Below are 18,709 nucleotides of genomic sequence, written 5' to 3' on the forward strand. Positions count from 1 at the left end.
CCAGCAGCTCTGGAGGCTGAGGCAGGAGGATCGTGAATTCAAAGCCAGGTTCACAAAACCCAAGGTTTTGTAAGCAACTCAGTGAGACCATGCCTCTAAATAAAATAATATGGCTCAGTGTCCCTGAGTTCAATCCCCAGTACGCCCCCAAAATAAAATAGAATGTATTCTTGAAGCAAGAACAGGCAAACACAAATTATACTCAATGAGGTTAAGAGAGTCTGTTCTTCAAAAGATATAATTAATAATATGAATATACTAATAATAGACTGGGAAAATATATTCAAGAATATCTGAGGGCTGGGGTTGTAGCTCAGTGGTAGAGTGCTTGCCTTGCATCTGTGAGGAACTGAGTTCAATCCTCAGCACCACATAAAGATAAATAAATTAAAAAAAATGTCAATCTACAACTAAAAAAATATTTGTATTGTTCTTTATGTATATATAACAAAATATTTGAAGCTGAGTACCTTATTACAAAGGGATTTACTTAACCCACAGTTTTGGAAGCAGAGAAGTTCAAGATCTCTGCATCTAGCAAAGGCAGGAACATCTATCTGTGAGAGAGGACAGCAGGTGCATGTAGAAGAGGCCTTGTTTTACAACAACCCACTCTCAGGGTGACTTATCCAGTCCCATGAGACCTCACCTACTCCATGAAACAGGCATCAATCTCCTCTCAGGGCGGTGCACTCATAACCTACTTACTTCTTAAAGGTTCTACTACTTCTCAATACCATTAATGGGGGACCAAGCTTCCAGCACATGAACCTTTGGGGTACCAACTATTTCCAAACCATGACACATATAATTCTAGAAAGTCCCATAATCTAAATAGAAATGTGACAAAAGTTTGTATATATGAAGAACCCCAGCTCACTACTAAAAGATCAAACAATCCTATTTTTAATATAGGCACAATCCTTCAATAGACTTTTCATAAGTAATTAGTGCTCAACATCTTTCATCAACAACAAAAAAAAAACTTGATAATTAAAATCACAATGAAACATAAGAATAGGTAAAAGGAAATGTTGGCAAGCATGAAATTAGAACTTTCATACCTTGCTCGTATAAATGTAAAGTGGTACAACTACTTTGGGAAAATATTTAATCATTTCTTATAAAGTTAAATATATATCTACTTTTTACTCAGCAATTCTACTCTTACATGTTTACCTAAGAGAAATGAAAATATATATCTACAAAAAGACTTGTGTAAAATGTTCCTAGCAGTTTTTTCATAATAGCTATAAACTGCAAAAAGAAACCCTACATGTCCATCAACATGAGAACTGATAAACAAATTACAAGCTAACAGTTCTAAGTTGTGTATGTGTTCTGTGAATGGCAGGTGACAGGGCTTTAAGCTAACTGGAAAACATCATACACATGTGAAAGATTAAGTCTCAGTGATAGGCTAAATTTATTGAGTAATGAAGGAGGATTCCAATATGCTTTTGCTTTGTCTTTACAATGTAATTTTTTAAAGTTATACATGAAAGTAGGGAGAATAGTATAAAGACCACCACTGTAACTTTTACAACCTGCTTTTAGTAGTTATCATAATAACAGTCATGTTTGATTTATATTCCTAACCTCCACAAGTTAATTATTTTGAAGTAAATCCTAGATATCATTCCATTTCATCTGTTAAGTACTTCAGTTGTACTATAAATGAAAGGGGCTTTTTTTTTTTTTTTTTAAACCGGGGATTGAATTGGGGGCCACTCAACCACTGAGCCACATCCCCAGACCAATTTTGTATTTTATTAAAGATAGGATTCTCACTGAGTTGCTTGGTGCCTTGATTTTGCTGAGGCTGTCTTTGAACTCATGACCCTCCTGCCTCAGCCTCCTGAGCAGTGGGATTATAGGCATATGCCACCGAGCCTGACCGAAAGGGCTTTAAAAAAAAATGTGATACTATAAGACACCTTAAAAAATTAGTGGTTTTGGGTCGGGGCTGTAGCTCAGTGGTAGAGCACTTGCCTTGCACATGTAGGGCCCTGGGTTCAATCCTTAGCACCACATAAAAGTAAATAAAGGTATTCTATCCATCTATAACTAAAATAATATTTATTTAAAAAATAAGTGGTTTTGTTTGTTTTGGCAGTACTGGAGACTGAACCTAGAGTGCTTTATCACCAAGCTACACCTTTCTCTCACTATGCTAAATTTGGTTAATTTCCAAGAAAATGTATATTCTTATTTGAAAAGTAGAAAAACATGAATAGGAAAGTATTTCTCGAATCCTCCCACTGATGAACAGCTCATAAGGATATCCTAACAGCTTAAGACTAGAACTGTACCAACCTGAAATGGGCAGTGAGCTCCATATGAGAACGCAGTGTCTGGTGGCAAGCCACACATTTTACTTGAAATGGAACATCTTTGCACAGAGAGATCAAAAGTTTCTTTGCATAAGATGGAAATGATACTGGATGTGCTATTCCCTTGTCAGCTGAAAGACAAAATAAGTGATAACTTGCAAAGTCATTTGAATATACAATGATCCAATCTTTCTCCCCTTTCCCTTTCTCAACATCAGTTGAATTAAGTAAAACAATGTAGATGAAATTATAAGGGAAGTCACTTTCTAGCCTTAAATACAAGAGATGCCCTATATTCAAATTAGAAATTGAGCATAAAATGTAGAGAAATACCCAGTTTCCAAGATATTGTGAATATAACATATACACTGAATAAATGTTTTTTTTCCAAGTTTCTCTTCACTCTTCAAAGTAGTCCTCCTCAAAGCAATCCTTACTCAAATAAATATTGAGAATCTTTATTAAAAATAAGAATTCAAATGAAAATCTTTCACTTTCATAGTTTTTAAAACTAATAGGAAAATAAGCAACATAAAGAATGGTATAAGAAGCCGAGTGCGGTGTTGCTTGGGAGGCCGAGGCAGGAGGATCGTGAGTTCAGAGACAGCCTCAGCAAAGGTGAGGTGCTAAGCAACTTATTGAGACTCTCTCTCTAAATAAAATAGGGCTGGGGATGTGGCTCAGTGGCTGACTGCCCCCCTAGGTTCGATCCCTGGTACTCCTCCTCACCGCCCCCAAAAAAGAAAAAAAGAATGGTAAAGAAGTATGATAAATTAGTTAAGTAACATTAATGTGGTTCAATAATTTGCAGCAGAAGATATTAACATACCGCCCAGTTTAAAGCTTTGATGGAAATGATTCTTAAAGCTTTGGTGGAAATGGTTCTTTCCAGACATATGCTTTAGACAGTCATCCTTATTGCTAAAAAGAAGAAAGCAACTTGGACATGCAAAACACTGAATAACCTGAGGAAGAAGGTTGTTGTTATGTCCATCATCTTCAGCTTCCTAAAATATAAGGCAAAGTTGTATTACAGACAACTAAAATCAATACTCAATTTTTTAAAAATTAACTTTCAAGTTTTCCTACTTATCTGGAAAATTCTGTATTAATTTTTAATATGAAAACTTTTCTTCCCTGGGGCTGGGGCTCAGCAGTAGAGTGTTCACCTACCACATGTGAGGCCCTGGGTTTGATCCTCAGCACCACATATAAATAAATAAACAAACAAACAAATAAATAAAGGTATTGTGTCCAACTACAACTAAAAAATAAATATTTTTTTAAAAATTTTTCTTCCTTAAGTGTGAATTACAGAACTTTTATCACAAAGTAACATGTGAAATTTAAATTTTTCTTCAAGAACAAATTATAGCCATCTTTCTGTGATAATATAAAAAGCACATTTTTCATTTCTTACATACAATTCATATGTAATATATTAATACAGAAATGTAATCATAGAACATGCACTCTTTCCCATGGTTTGCTTTGTTTACTCTCCTGCAATAAAATTGATATTTACAAATAAATTCTTTCATAAACTTTTCTATGTAATCATTTAAAAAGACATATAGAAATAAACTTACAAGCAGGAAAGGCACTGTTTTATCAGATATTGTCATCTTATAGACTTCTGCCTACTAGTTTTCTCATTCCATAACAAATAATGGAATTCCTATGGTAGAAGTGTAAATCAGACCTCTTACTGGTTGTAAAGTATGATTCAACCACTCATTTCTAGTTTTTTTTTTTGGTTTGGGATTTCTTTTCCCATATAAACAATGCTATTACAAACATCCTTAAATATATATGTATCCTTACTTATAGTTACTTTTTTTTTTTCATTATTGTGTCAGTAAGGGGAAAAAGGATATATTTATTTGAATAAAAAGATATTATTGGGCTGAACATGGTTGACACATGCCTGGAATCCCAGCACCTCAGGAGGCTGATGAAGGAGGATCACAAGTTGGAGGCCAACCTCAGCAACTTGGAGAAGCCCTATGCAATTTAGCAAAACCCTAGCTCAATTAAAAAAAAAAAAAAAAGGGGTTGAGGAGGAAGCTCATGGTAAAGTCTCCCTGGGTTCAACCCCTGGCACCAAAAAAAAAAAAAAAAAAAAAAAAAAGATACTATGGGATTGCTTTGTAAAAAGGCTTAACCAATTAATATACACTTAGTACTGAATGAGCCTGTCAGAAACAGATTATGTATCTTTTTCATTTTTGCTAGTCTACAGGTATAATACTCAATGTTATTTTAATTTGCATTTCCTGTCTATAACTGAGCTTGAGCCTTAATTTACACATTTGCTGGGTATGTAGATGTGTTTTTGTTTGGTTGGTTTTTGTTTGGTTGGTTTTTTTGGTACCAGGGACTAAATCCTGGGGCACTCAACCACTGAGCGAGACAGGGTCTAAGTTGCTTAGGGCCTCACTAAGTTGCTGAGGCTGGCTTTGAACTTTCGATCTTCTTGCCTCAGTCTCAGAGCCATGGGAATTACAGGTGTGTGCCACCATACCTAACTTGTGTGTGTGTGTTCTGTAAAATTCTTGGTTTGTATTCTTTAACCTTATTTTTTAATTGTTTTGTTTTCAACCCTTCTGAAATAATTTATATTAGTCCTTTGTTACTAGAATCAACTCTTCTATGTCATCTTCCATTCTGCAATTATTTCCCCAAACATTTATCCACTAATTTTGTTTATGGTCACTCTCAAAATTCTGACATAATCAAAGAGGTACACCTCTTCTAGCATCTGAGTTTCCAAACTTGGTTCAAGTCTCCTCTATCTTAAAACTGGAAACTGTAAAAGAAAAGTGTACATTTATAAGTGTGTGGGTGCTTATTAGAAGCATAATTTAATTTCTTATTAAGTCTTTAGAATAATAGCCCTAAAAATTATACTATGCTGCCTTCTTCTTTTTATAATTTTTTTTTCAGTTGTAAATGGACACAATATCTTATTTTATTTTTATTTATCTATCTATCTATTTACTTATTTATTCATTCATTTATTTGGTTCTGAGATCAAACCCAGTGTCTCACTCATGCTATGCAAGCACTCTACCACCCAGCCATAACCCCAGCCCTACTGTGCCTTCTTGTATTTACTAATCATTAAGTATACAACAGTTTACAGGATGCTTATCAGATGCAGCAAGATAACAGATTACATTTATATTGAGTATTTTTAAAGCCTCACACAAGGATTCTGAACATATTTATACATTTAATTCTTATCAAAACCCAATGAGGTACCATTTTAATTGTTTACAATTACCAATATTAACCACCCCACAAATTGTACCCGTAGAAGAGACAAACCTATCATTCAAACCTTGTTTTGTATCCTTCATTATAAATTCTATGCCCTTTTCACCATTCCCTACAACACCTGCTCCTGTTTTAATTTCATGAAGTTGTGTCCCATGCAAAAGAAGAAACACCCAGAAGGACATTTTGAAGCTAGAAGATTCTAAATGACATGAACAACAAAGCCATTTACTAACCATCAATTTAATAAGTTTAAGGCTACTTGAAGAGCCTTAAACAAAGTAAGTAAATCAATTTTACTTCAATTGAAAGTTATAAATAGATTTTGGAGCAGGGTACTAAGGATTGAACTCAGGGGCACTCAACCACTGAGCCACATCCCCCGCCCTATTTTGTATTTTATTTAGAAACAGGGAAACAGCTGTTGCTGAGGCTGGCTCTGAACCCGCAATCCTCCTTCTCAGCCTCCAGAGCCACTGGGATTACAGGTGTGCACCAAAGAGAATTATAAATAGATTTTAAAAAAAAAAAAAGTTTAAATGATTTGCTCAAAAGAACCAAAAATGTGAATATACATAAAATTTTGTTGGAGGGCTCAGTGATAGAGTGCTTGCCCAGCACCTGTGAAGCCCTGGGTTCGATCTTCAGCACCACATAAAAATAAACAAATAAAATAAAGGCATTCTGTCCATTTACAACTACAAATAAATAAATAAATTTTGTCAGAACATACCTATTATAAAAGTATGGCATATCTGCAAATACCTCCTACAAATTGTTAACATGCAGTCATTCTGAGTCAGAATCTGCATGTTAAATATTTTCTAAGTTATTCATATGCACATTAAAGTTTAAGAAGATTGGCCATGAGGGAAGAAATTGGAAATGAAAGAAAAGGAGAGACAGGAAAGGAAAATAACACTAATTGCAAATAACTTAACTCCTTCATTGAGGGATGCCATCTTTACAAAAATATAACTCATAGGTATAAAAAACAATGTGGCTCATACAATCTTCCAGCAACCTTTTCTGGTTGGTGGGAAAGGCAATTACAACCAAATACATACTAGTGTAAAGGTTTAGAGTCCAAGTTTGATTAGAGTCCTCATGACTGATATACCTAGGAATATGCAATAAGGAGTATTAATTAAAGTCTATAAGTCAGGCCCAAAGTACCTTACAGACTATTATATCTTCTCTTAACCTTGTATGTTTAAGTATAATAACACCATTTTAGAGATAAAGAAACTAAATTCAAGAAGCATTTAATAACTTAAGAACATTTAGCTTATAAAAGTGACAGTGGAGTACCCACTTCAGGAGCACATATACTATAATTGGAACAATACTGAGAAGATTAACATGGCCTCTGCACAAGGATGATATGTAAATTTGTGAAGTGTTCCATGTTGTGGCCCTATTCTACGAGGTGGTAGGAACTTACAGAGACACTACAAGTAAACAAGGTAGAGACTCTGGGGCTGAACTAAACTCAGCCAAAAGACAGCACACCTTGTTCTACATACAAATTACATGAAAGGAGCATGAAAACAAGGAGGAATACTACTCTCATTTCTGAAAAAGCAAACTTCAAACCAAAATTAATCAGAAGAGACAAAGAAGGTTATTTCAAACTGGTAAAGGAAACAATCCCAAAAGAAGAAATAATAATAATAAATATTTATACCCCAAATGTGGGTGCTACTAGTTACATAAAAGAGACACAAATCAAATTTAATCTCAGGAAAACCCTAGTACAATAATACTGTCAACACATCTGTCTCAATAGATGGGGTCATATAGATATAAACTCAGGACTCTTTGGACCTGAAAAAGATTATAAATCAAATGAACATAATAGACATTTACAAAACACTTTATCCAACAACAGCTGAATACATTTTCTTATCAGTGGCTCAAGAAGCCTTCTCCAAAAGAGACTATATTTTAGGCCACAAAGTAACTCTTAACAAATATAAAAAAAAAAAAAAAACTGATATAATTCTTTGCATCTTATCAGATCATAATGGATATAATTCTTTGCATCTTATCTAGGAATTAAACTAGAAACTATGCATCTAATAGAAGAAGACATGGGGCCAACACTTCAGCATATAGAAATCAACACAACAAAATCCACATAAATAAAGTCATCTCAACAGATACACAGAAGGCCATCAATAAAATTCAGCACCCATTCATGATAAAAACACTGAAGAGACTAGAGACAGAAGGAACCTACCTCAACCTCATAAAGGCTACACATAAAAATACCAAAGCCAATCACATAGTAAATGGGGAAAAAATTGAAGGCATTTTCTTTAAAATCTGGGACAAGACAAGATGCCAACTATTACAACTTCTATTTTAATATAGTGCTAGAAATTCTAATCAGAACAATTAGGCAAGAGAAAGAAATAAAGGGATAAAAATAGGAAAGGAAGCTGGGCATGGTTGTATACAATTTTAATCCCAGTGGTTCAGGAGGCTGAGGCAGGAGGACCTCGAGTTCAAAGCCAGCCTCTGTAAAAGCTAGGCACTAAGCAATTCAGTGAGACTGTCTCTAAATAAAATACAAAATAGGACTGGGGATGTGGCTCAGTGGTCAAATGCTCCTGAGTTCAATCCCTGGTATCTCCTTCAAAAAAAAAGGAAGAAAGAAGTCAAATTATTACTGTTTATAGATGATGTGCTCCTATACCTAGAAGATTTAAAAAAAAAAAAAAAAAAAAAACACCCCACCAAAAGACTGCTAGAGCTAATAAACAAATTTGGCAAAGCAGCAGGTTGCAAAATCAACATACAAAAATCAATAGCTTTTCTATATACCAACAATGAATCCATTGAGAAAGAAATCAGGAAAGCAATTTCATTTACAATTGTCTCAAAAAATTAAATACCTAGGAATAAATCTAATCAAGGAGATGAAAGACCTCTACAATGAAAACTCTAGAACACTGAAGAAATTGAAGAAGACCTCAGAAGGTGGAAATGCTTCCCATGTTCATGAATAGGCAGAATTAATATTGCTAAAATGACCATACTGCCATAAGCAATATTCAGATTCAATGTAATCCCCATCAAAATACCAATGACATTCTTCATAGGAATGAGAATGGCCAAAGCAATTATAAGCCAAAAAAAAAAATCAATGCTGGAGGCATCTCAATACCTGACTTCAAATAATAGTACAGGGTTAAAGTAACAAAAACTGCATGGGACTTCCATAAGAACAGACAAATAGATCAACGATACAGAAAAGAAGACACAGAGACTAATCCACACATCAATAGTCATCTGATCCTTGACAAAGATGTCAAAAACATACTTTGGAGAAAAGACAGACTTTTTAACAAATGGTTCTGGGAAAACTGGTTATCCATATGTAGAAGAATGAGACTATACACTTATCTCTTACCCTGTACAAAAATCAACGCAAAATGGATCAAACACCTAGGAATTAAACTAGAAACTATCCATCTAATAGAAGAAGACATGGGGCCAACACTTCAGCATATAGGCACAGGCAATGGCTTTCTCAATAGGATTCCTAAAGCTCAGGAAATAATGCCATGAGTTAATAAATGTGATGGTATCAAATTAAAAATTTTTTTCACACCAAAGGAAACGATGAACAATGTGAATAGAGAACTTCAGAATGGGAGAAAATCTTTGCTAGTTACTCTTCTGACAGAGGATTAATATCTAGAATATATAAAGAACTCAAAAAACTTAACACCAAAAAACTTAACACAAAAACATGAAATAACCCAATTAATAAGTGGGCAAATGAATTAAACAGAATCAACTCAAAAGAAGGAATACAAATACAAATAGCCAACGAATACATGCTAATTGCAGAAATGCAAATTAAAACAGTTACACTGAGTTTTCATCTTCTATCAGAATGGCAATCATCAAGAATACAAATAATAATAAATGCTGGAGAAGATGTGGAGAAAAAGGAACTAAATTAGTATAACCATTTGGAAATCAATATGGATGTTCCTCAAAAGACTAAAATGGAACCATCCTATGACCCAACTATACCACTCCTCGTTATTTACCCTAAAGAATCAAAATCAGGCCAGGCACTGTGGGGCAGATCTGTAATCCCAGCAACTAGAAAGGCTGAGGCAGGAAGATTACAAGTTCAAGGCCAGCCTCAGCAACTTAGTGAGGCCCTAAGCAACTTGCCACACGCACATCAGATATAGCACTAATCTCCAGGATATATAAAGAACTCAAAAAACTTAACACCAAAAAAACAAACAATCCCATCAATAAATGGGCTAAGGAACTGAACAGACGCTTCTCAAAAGAAGATATATACACATTTGATCAATAAATATATGAAAAAATGTTCAACATCTCTAGTAATTAGAGAAATGCATATCAAAATTACTCTAAGATTTCATCTCACACGAGTCAGAATGGCAATTATCAAGAATACAAACAATGGTAAGTGTTGATGAGGAAGTGGGGAAAAGGCATACACATACGTTACTCTTGGGACTGCAAATTGATGCAACCACTCTGGAAAGCAGTATGGTGATCCCTTAGAAAACTTGGAACGGAACCACCATTTGACCCAGCTATCCCACTCTTTGGTCTATACTCAAAGGATTTAAATCAGCATAGTATAGTAACACAGCCACATCAATGTTTATAGCAGCTCTTTTCACAATAGCTAAACTATGAAAGCAACCTAGATGCCCTACAATGTCTCAAAATAAAAAATAAAAAGAACTGGGGATGTAGCTCAGAGGTTAAGTACCTCTGGGTTCAATCCTCAATACCAAAAAAATAAAAATAAAAAGGATCAATGTCAGTATATTATAGTGATACAGGCACACCTATATTTATAACAGCATAATTCACAATGGCCAAACCATGGAACCAACCTAGGTGTCCATTAATGGATGAATAAATAACAAAAATGTGGTTTATATACACAGTGGAGTTTAATTCAGCCATAAGAAAAACGAAATTATATAATTTGCACAAAAGTGGATGGAACTTACAATCATATTAGGTGAAATAAGCCAAACTCAGAAGGAAGCAAGGGTCATTATGTTTTCTCTCATAAGCTAGACAGGAAAAAAGGAAAAGAAAGGTTGGCAGACAGGGATATCATGAAAATCAAAGGGAGATAAGTAGATGAAAAGGACCAGGGAGTATGAAGAAGGGAGGGAGGGAGAAAATGATGCTGAGTGATATGGGCCAAATTATATTGTTATATTTTGTATTATGTGAATGTACCAATATGTAACAACAAATCCCATCATTACATATAACTATAATACACCAATTAAAATGAAACCCAGGTCTGACATCAAAGTCTTATCTGTATTGTAGAATATTGCCTCTCAGCAGGCTGAATGTCATAAATCTACTTCTGGAGAAAAGACAAAAGAGAGAGCAAAATAGCATGGAATGTTTGATTTTCTTTCTCAGAAAGAAAATGAGCGAATTAATGAAATACAGGGAAACACAAATGAAAGAATTAATTTTAATTATAAATCACCTATTCACATTTTCTAAAAAAAATAAAATATAAGTACGTTCATTACAACAGAAAAAATACTTGGAGCATGAAATAGAGAAACATGCCCCAAAAGAGCTCTAGATCTGAAATGTCAGAATATTAGTGAACTACTAAAAACACTAAAAAAAATTATGGAATGCAGTCTCTTGTACCCTTTTCTCCCTTCTTTACCCAAACTTTCCATCTGTAGTGGCAACAGATAGCCCTCTATCATTTTTTCCTTCAACATGTCTTTCGGCTTCATGTTAAGGTTTTCATTCTAAATATCAGTATTTAAGTCAAAGCTTTTTCTCATCTCAAAACTGAATTTTTTTGAGGCTGGGTTTGAGGCTCAGTGGTAGAGTACTTGCTTAGCACATGTGAGGCGCTGGGTTCAATTCTCCACATATAAATAAATAAAAATAAAGATCCACTGACAATTAAAAAATAAACAACTAAATTACTGCAAAAGTCACCTAAACTGGTCTCCTGTCCACATCTTTGAGTCCACTCTGAACACAACTATTACTCTAATACCATTCAGTCTTCTTGGTGTCCCTAAAAACAGGAAAGAAACTGGGTTGAAAAATTATAAATACTTCCAGTTCTAAAGGTATAAATCATTATTTTTATCATGTCATTGTTCTACAACAGTGTTCCATCTATAATGGTTCTATAATGGCTCCCTCTTGCAAATATCAGATTTAAAATCCTGTGTCTTTACAATCAGGTTAGTAGAGGAATATGTTAAAAGATTATTAATCTATGTTATAAAGATTACCCTCAGGGGTTCAACACTTTGCCAAGAGAACTTACAAGACAAAGTACACTGTCATACTCACAGCCAAAACTTTTGAGTGAAAGGATATGCAAAATCAGCAGAGGAAAAAAAAGAACAAGGGGCAAAATCCAGGTATAATATTCCAAGGAATCTTTCTCAGTGTAGTCATATAGGCACATTTAATTCCTCTACCAACAAGGTGATAGACACATTCCAACTGTGGTCTACTACAGAAATTTACTAGAGATTTAGTATTCAAGGGCTATTACCATAGGCAGTCTCAGCCTATCATGTATCAAAATTCTAGGCTCCTATAAGGAAAGCAGGTGCTTGGCATAAACCATAATATTTGCACACAGAATTCAGGCAAAATGAGCTTCTCATATCAAAAGATTAATGGAAATTCTCCCCAAAATCCAAGTTCTTAGACATCAATTGAGGGCCAACATTGCAAGCAAGTCTTTCTAAGGATGGTAGTCTCAGGCCTATTAACTCTTCTGCACAGTCGCTTTCTACAGTTGCTTATTCTGTTCAGGCTCTTCAAACTTATCTGAATTTCATCACTTGCACTTTCCATCTAACCACATCCAATCTTTGAAGACCTACTGTTTTTCATAATGCACTGTAAAATAAAATTCTCTGACACTTCTCTCCCCTTTCTCTTAGTTCCTATTTTACTTTATGTTTTACCAACAAGACTTTTTGTTTTAGAGCACAAGCTGTGTGCAAGAACTACAGTTGACTTCTCTTATACTACAGATGAAGGCTCTTAAAAGTTAATGACTGATTGTATGTATGTTCTCAAAATGTTCTGTAGAGCTGGAGCACAGGATGGGAAGACTATAGAACTCAATTAGATATAATTTAGATTATAAGCTTTAATTCTGTACTGTGAACCTACACAAAATTCGAGCTATTCCCTACATTAAGTTTCAGATATAGTTCTAGATATAAGCAAATTGTGAAAGCACAATTAAAATTAAAATTTGCAATAGGGATGTGCATACTAGCACATCCCTATTGCAAAAACTACTCTTCACTCAGTAATACATCAAATATGGATCTTCTCAATGGTTTTAAGTCACCAGGATATTTAATGCGGTATTGTTTAAAGGATAAAAAATTAATACATCCAAAGGAAATTAATTAAGTAAACTAATATATTCATACAGAGAGCACTATTCATTGATTTTAAAAAGTAGAAATATATGAATATATTCAGTAACTCTGGATTTATGTTTACAACACTCTGCTACTATTTTGAATCCCAAGGAAATTTAGATACCTTACCTTATATGAAAAATATGGAGAATATTTTTACAAATCTTTTTATTAGTTATAGGGACACAATACCTTTATTTTATTGTTTCTATATATATATATATATATTTTTTTTTTAATGTGGTGCTGGGGATCAAACCCAGTGCCTCATGCATGCTAGGCAAGTGCTCTACCACTGAGCAACAACCCTGGCTCCAAAAATATGGAGAATATTAAAGACATATATCACATTATTAACAGTCGTTAACTGAGAATAAAAGTGAGTTCTTAATTTCCTTCTGTTAGATTTTAAATATGAACACATACAGTCATCCCTCAGTATCTGGTGGGGGACTGATTCCAGGACCCACTGCAGATACCAAAATCTGATGCTCAAGTCCCTTATATAAAATGGCACAATACTTGATACAACCTCTGCACCTGTTCCTGTGTATTTTAAGTCATATCAAGATTACTTATAATACCCAATACAATGTAATGCTCAATAAATAGTTGTTATATGGTATTGTTTTGGAAATAATGTTAAGAAAAAATGTTTGTACATATTTATTATACATACAATTTAAAAATATATATTTTTGATCCAGTTTGTTGAATCCACAGATGGAGGATATAGATATGGAGGACCAACTGAATTACTTTTGTAATGTTAATAAGTCATTAAATATATCTACTATATAATATGGTAAAAACCCATGAGAGTTATGTATTATAAGGAGCTTAATATCCATGCAAAGTGAGTACTCTATCCCACAGGGCTATATCCCAATCCCTTGATGTGCATATCCAGGAATCAATTCATGTCTCTTGAGATTAAACACTTTAAGGAGAATTAAAAAACAAAGTTTTATAAATATTAATACTATTTCTTAATACTAGCATTAATAAATTATTAATTCTAGCATAAATAAAAGTTTTCATTTACTAACTGGGGGCAGACTTACTACAGATAGCAGACTTCAAAATATGACTCTATTTCTCACATGTGACCAACTCAGAGCATCTTAAACAAGGCAGTTTAATTTAATTTCATAATTGCATGAAAGGAAAGCTTTCAATATAAACTCAGACTACTGGTTCTCAGCTATGAAGCTTACCTGCTCACAATAATTTAGTGCCACAATCATATTATTTTCAGTAGAGATTACATTCTAACCTTACGTGTGATTGCAAACTTAAAAGCAGTATGAACATAAACCTATACCCAACCCCAAGGTTATTTAGAAAAAGAATATCTACTCTTAGAATATGCTCTTACCTTAGCAAAAAGATGATCCCTATATTGCTGCTGAGTAACAAAATTTTTACAACATATTACACAAGCAAAGGAACTGGAGAAAGGTCCACGTAATGTAATGGTTGGATCACATGGAGAGTGATCAAACCTACACAGCAAAAGAGAAGGGACATTAGAAAGATCTACATTCTAGAGGATAAATTATTTTGCTTTATTTGTGAAGCTAAATACACACACATACTCAAAACTTTTTGTACTACTTCATTGAAATATTAAATAATGTTCTTCAAGTTCAAGAACTTTCAAGTGGCTCCAATATCCTCAGTGGTCAACAGTTAACTCAAGATTTCATAAAAATACTCAAGATACAATAAAATGGATTTAAATATTTCTTGCCAGACTAGGAAACTTCCAGTTTGAAAATTATAAGCCTATTATATTTTCCTTCTTGCTTTGATTACCATAAGACTCACAAATAACTTTAAATAAATCACTGCAATAATAATCTCATGTTAAGATTTTGTGGCATGGACTGGGGTTATGGCTCAGTGGTAGAGTACTTGCCTAGCATAGGAGAGGTCTTGGGTTCAATCCTGAACACCTACAAATGGTTTTTAATCCTTTCAGCGTTCACTTTAACCACTTCAATCTGTGTCATTTTTTTTAATATGTTATTTTTTAAGTTATAGGTAAACATAATACCTTTATTTTATTTTTATAAAATAAAATGCAAGGTGGGAGGGAAAGGGAGAGAGAAAGGAAATTGCATGTAAATGGAAGGAGACCCTCAGGGGTATACAAAATTACATACAAGAGGAAGTGAGGAAAAAGGAGGAAAAATATAAGGGGGAGAAATGAACTACAGTAGAGGGGGTACAGAGAGAAGAGGGGAGGGGAGGGGGAAGGGGGGATAGTAGAGGATAGGAAAGGCAGCAGAATACAACAGACACCAGAATGGCAATATGTAAATCAATGGTTCTGCAACTGATGTGATTCTGCAATCTGTATATGGGGTAAAATGGGAGCTCATATCCCACTTGAATCAAAGTGTGAAATATGATATATCAAGAACTATGTAATGTTTTGAACAACCTACAATAAAAATTAATTAAAAAAATAAAATAAAATAAAATAAAATAAAATGCATCATGGTGCCAGGCAAGCACTCTGCCACTAAGTCCCAGCCCCAGACCAAATCTGTGCCATTTTAAACTGCCTCAAAGACCTTTTAAAGGTAAGGTAAAATATGGCATACTGAATCCCACTGTTATGTGTAATTATAATGCACCAATAAAAAATAAACAACAACAAAAAAATAAAGGTAAAGACAGGCATAAGTAGAGTAGGACATCTGGAAAAGACATGGTTTGGAGCCCCAAATTCTCAACTTCCCCCCTTTCAGCTATTAGAAAGGGAGACTGTGGAGAAAAGAATGTCTACTATCTTTATGCCACCTTCACTTTCTTCTGTTCTTCTATGAAAAATCTCAGTAAACTGATTAAATGAGTTTCACAGAGTATTTCCTTATTATTAATTTTACTTCCACTGGTTTGCCTTTAGTATTTTTTTAAATGCCTACTAACAACTTTAGGATAGACCAATATCGAAAGTGTTCTGCATCTCTTAAAATTTACATTTATGGAGGCTGGGGTTGTGGTTCAGTGTTAGAGTGCTTATCTAGCACGTGCGAGGCCCTGGGTTTGATCCTTAACACCACATAAAAATAAATAAAAACAAAGGTATTGTGTCCAACTAAACTACAACTAAAAAATAAATATAAAAAAAATTTACATTTATGGGCTATAACAAATTCAACTGCAGTTCAATGTAAAGGCTGCTCAGCATTTTATGAGACATATTAGGGAAAAATACATACTTAAAAGGCTACACCCATAAAGACAGAATATCACTAGAAAAATCTGACTTCAACAAGCTTTTTTAGGGAACCTAAATATAAATTAGAAATACTTTCATCAAGATAGCACAAAACATCTTGAATTTCAAATATATAGCTATAATCACAATGACAGAAATATATCACACTTTCATTTAACAAAATTACTGCAGGAGCTGGGGATGTAGCCCAGTGGTAAAGCATTAATTTAGCACAGGCAAGCCTGGATTTGATCCCCGAGAGCACAATAAATAAATAAATAATTTTGGTTTGTATTTCACTTGTTCATAAGTGTCCTTTATTCTGAATATCCTACTTACCTTTTCAAATGCCCTAAGAGAAGGTGCCCATTGTCAAATTCCTTGTTACAGTGCATTATAGGACATGAAATTGGCTTCCCACACTTCCGAGTTTGGCCTCCTCTTTGGAATGAACTTTTTGTTCCAGAATTAATTGTACCTGTTTTGAGTCCTGCATTATCAGAATATAAATTCTTAAGTTACTATTTTCAGATAATTGTCCTTTGGAATGACAATCAAAATTATGGCAAAACAATGAAAATTAGAATACAACATCAAGTGTATGATTCTAATTGTAATTGTTTATAATATCTCTTATAAAAGATAAAATAACTTTAAAGTTAATTAGTTATTTTGGACAAAAACAGTCCTTAACTTTTCCACAAGCATTTTCTTCAGGGGATAAATCCATCTTCTTAAATTCAACAGCCAAGAAATGTTGAGGATAAAATGCCCTACAAAATTAAGCCCCTACTTCATTCATCTCATTCATATATATTTGCCAAGATCATTTCTTCCAATTCTTATTTTCTCTTTTAACTGTCTTAAACAGATTTAAAGGTTGAGCTTATCCAGTGGTAGAGCATTTGGCTGCCATGTGAGGCACTGGGTTCAATCTTCAGTACCAAATTAAAAATAAAGGTACTATGTCCATCTACAAGTAAAAAAATATTAAAGAAAAAGAAAAAAAAGAAAAGGTTGAGCTTGTCTTATAGAGTACTTGCGTTTTGTGAAAATTGTGTTAAACAATATAAATGAAGTGAAGGCTAGGAATAAAGAAAGCAGAGAGGCAAAGAAAGATAAGAGTGCTATTTTCTGACAAATCTAGCCACTGATCAATCATTTCCAACCTGGACATCAAGTAATGCAGTGTCAGTAACAACAAATTTATAGAATATAAAGCAGAGATTTGTTTAATGTTGCTCTCTCTCTGAACCCAATATTAATAATGGGTTCATTCTTACACAACTCTTCAGACTAATTTCCCTAGTCAAAATTTGCTCTCGGAAACTCCCAACACTTGATATATGATGGGAAATTTAGAGTTATGTTGTATAAAAAAATTATAATGTCAGGAGGATTCTGATGCAATGATAGTTTGATTACTATCTTTTATTATTATCTCTTATGAACTGTTTCATTTAAATGCCTTGAATATTCCATAACAATGGAAAATTGGGTAGTTTCTACAAAGTCCCTAAACATTTACTGGACTAGAATTATTCCTTTAACATAATCTAGTTTTTAAATTCCAAAAACGAGTGTAAATGTTTAAGGTTTTAACTGCTTTTCTGCTGTTTTAGTCCTAAAGTGGGGAATACCTCTATTAAACTATCAAAATGTTTTTAAATGTATTCTGACAACAAATAATGGATACCACAGTCTTAATCATATTTTAGTTTTAATGAGGCATTAAATGTTAATGCACCTTTTATCTTTAAGTCTGCATGTGTGGTGCTGGGGGTTGAAGTCAGAGAGCCTGGAACACACAAGGCAAGATAAATACTCTACCATTGAGCTATATACCCAGTCCTATCTTTAACTTTTTTAATGCAGTCAGAGTATGACAGTTTTTACATCTGTCCATTCATATTCCAGATGTCTTCCATTAGGACCTTTATTTAGCTACAAACAGCAACTCAATAAAAATTAAGTTGGAAAAAAACCAACCTATCAAAAGAAAATAAATATTCCCCATGGAAGAGCAAAACACAAAGATTAAAAAGCTTTTTTCCTTAAATAGTTTTGGGTGCAATGCCTTAAAATTATTTAGTATTTAAATGTATGCAACTGGCTCAACTATAAAGGTCCATAAAAAATAGACAGTCCAGGACTAGGGGTGTGGCTCACAGTAGAACACTTGTCAAGCATGCACTAGGTCCTGGATTCAATCCCCAGCACTACAAACAAGAAATAATAACAACAACAAAAAATGTCCAAAGTCTGAGTGATTATAAAATACTTAAAGTAGCTTTAATTAAAAAAACTGAATTATAATAGCTGAGTACTTTGAAATAAGATTGAATGAGTACTTTAAAACTACTAAGAAGTAGAATCTCATTTTTTTAAAATATGTT

General features: G+C 33.8%; 1 protein-coding gene and 1 non-coding gene across 5 annotated transcripts in view; one reads left to right on the top strand and one right to left on the bottom strand.

The window, feature by feature from the left end:
• The window catches only part of Znf451 (zinc finger protein 451), an 81,903-nt gene that overhangs the window by 25,032 nt on the left and 38,162 nt on the right, over window positions 1-18,709 (bottom strand). For all 4 annotated transcript variants that reach the window (XR_013091630.2, XR_013091629.2, XM_076858529.2 and 1 more), the window contains 4 exons: window positions 16,653-16,803; window positions 14,460-14,586; window positions 3,163-3,340; window positions 2,317-2,464 (listed from right to left, as the gene is read on the bottom strand). Coding sequence is in view for 2 of the 4 variants with exons in the window: in XM_076858529.2 (XP_076714644.2) it covers window positions 2,317-2,464; window positions 3,163-3,340; window positions 14,460-14,586; window positions 16,653-16,803 (604 nt within the window). In the remaining 2 variants the exon portion in view is untranslated. The remainder of the gene's footprint in view (window positions 1-2,316; window positions 2,465-3,162; window positions 3,341-14,459; window positions 14,587-16,652; window positions 16,804-18,709) is intronic.
• On the top strand, window positions 6,920-7,026 carry LOC143402721 (U6 spliceosomal RNA). Its single transcript, XR_013091782.1, has one exon. It is a non-coding gene; the product is annotated as a U6 spliceosomal RNA (small nuclear RNA).

The sequence above is a fragment of the Callospermophilus lateralis genome, chromosome 6 (genome assembly GCF_048772815.1).
Source record: "Callospermophilus lateralis isolate mCalLat2 chromosome 6, mCalLat2.hap1, whole genome shotgun sequence".
In the NCBI taxonomy this organism is placed as follows: domain Eukaryota; kingdom Metazoa; phylum Chordata; class Mammalia; order Rodentia; family Sciuridae; genus Callospermophilus; species Callospermophilus lateralis.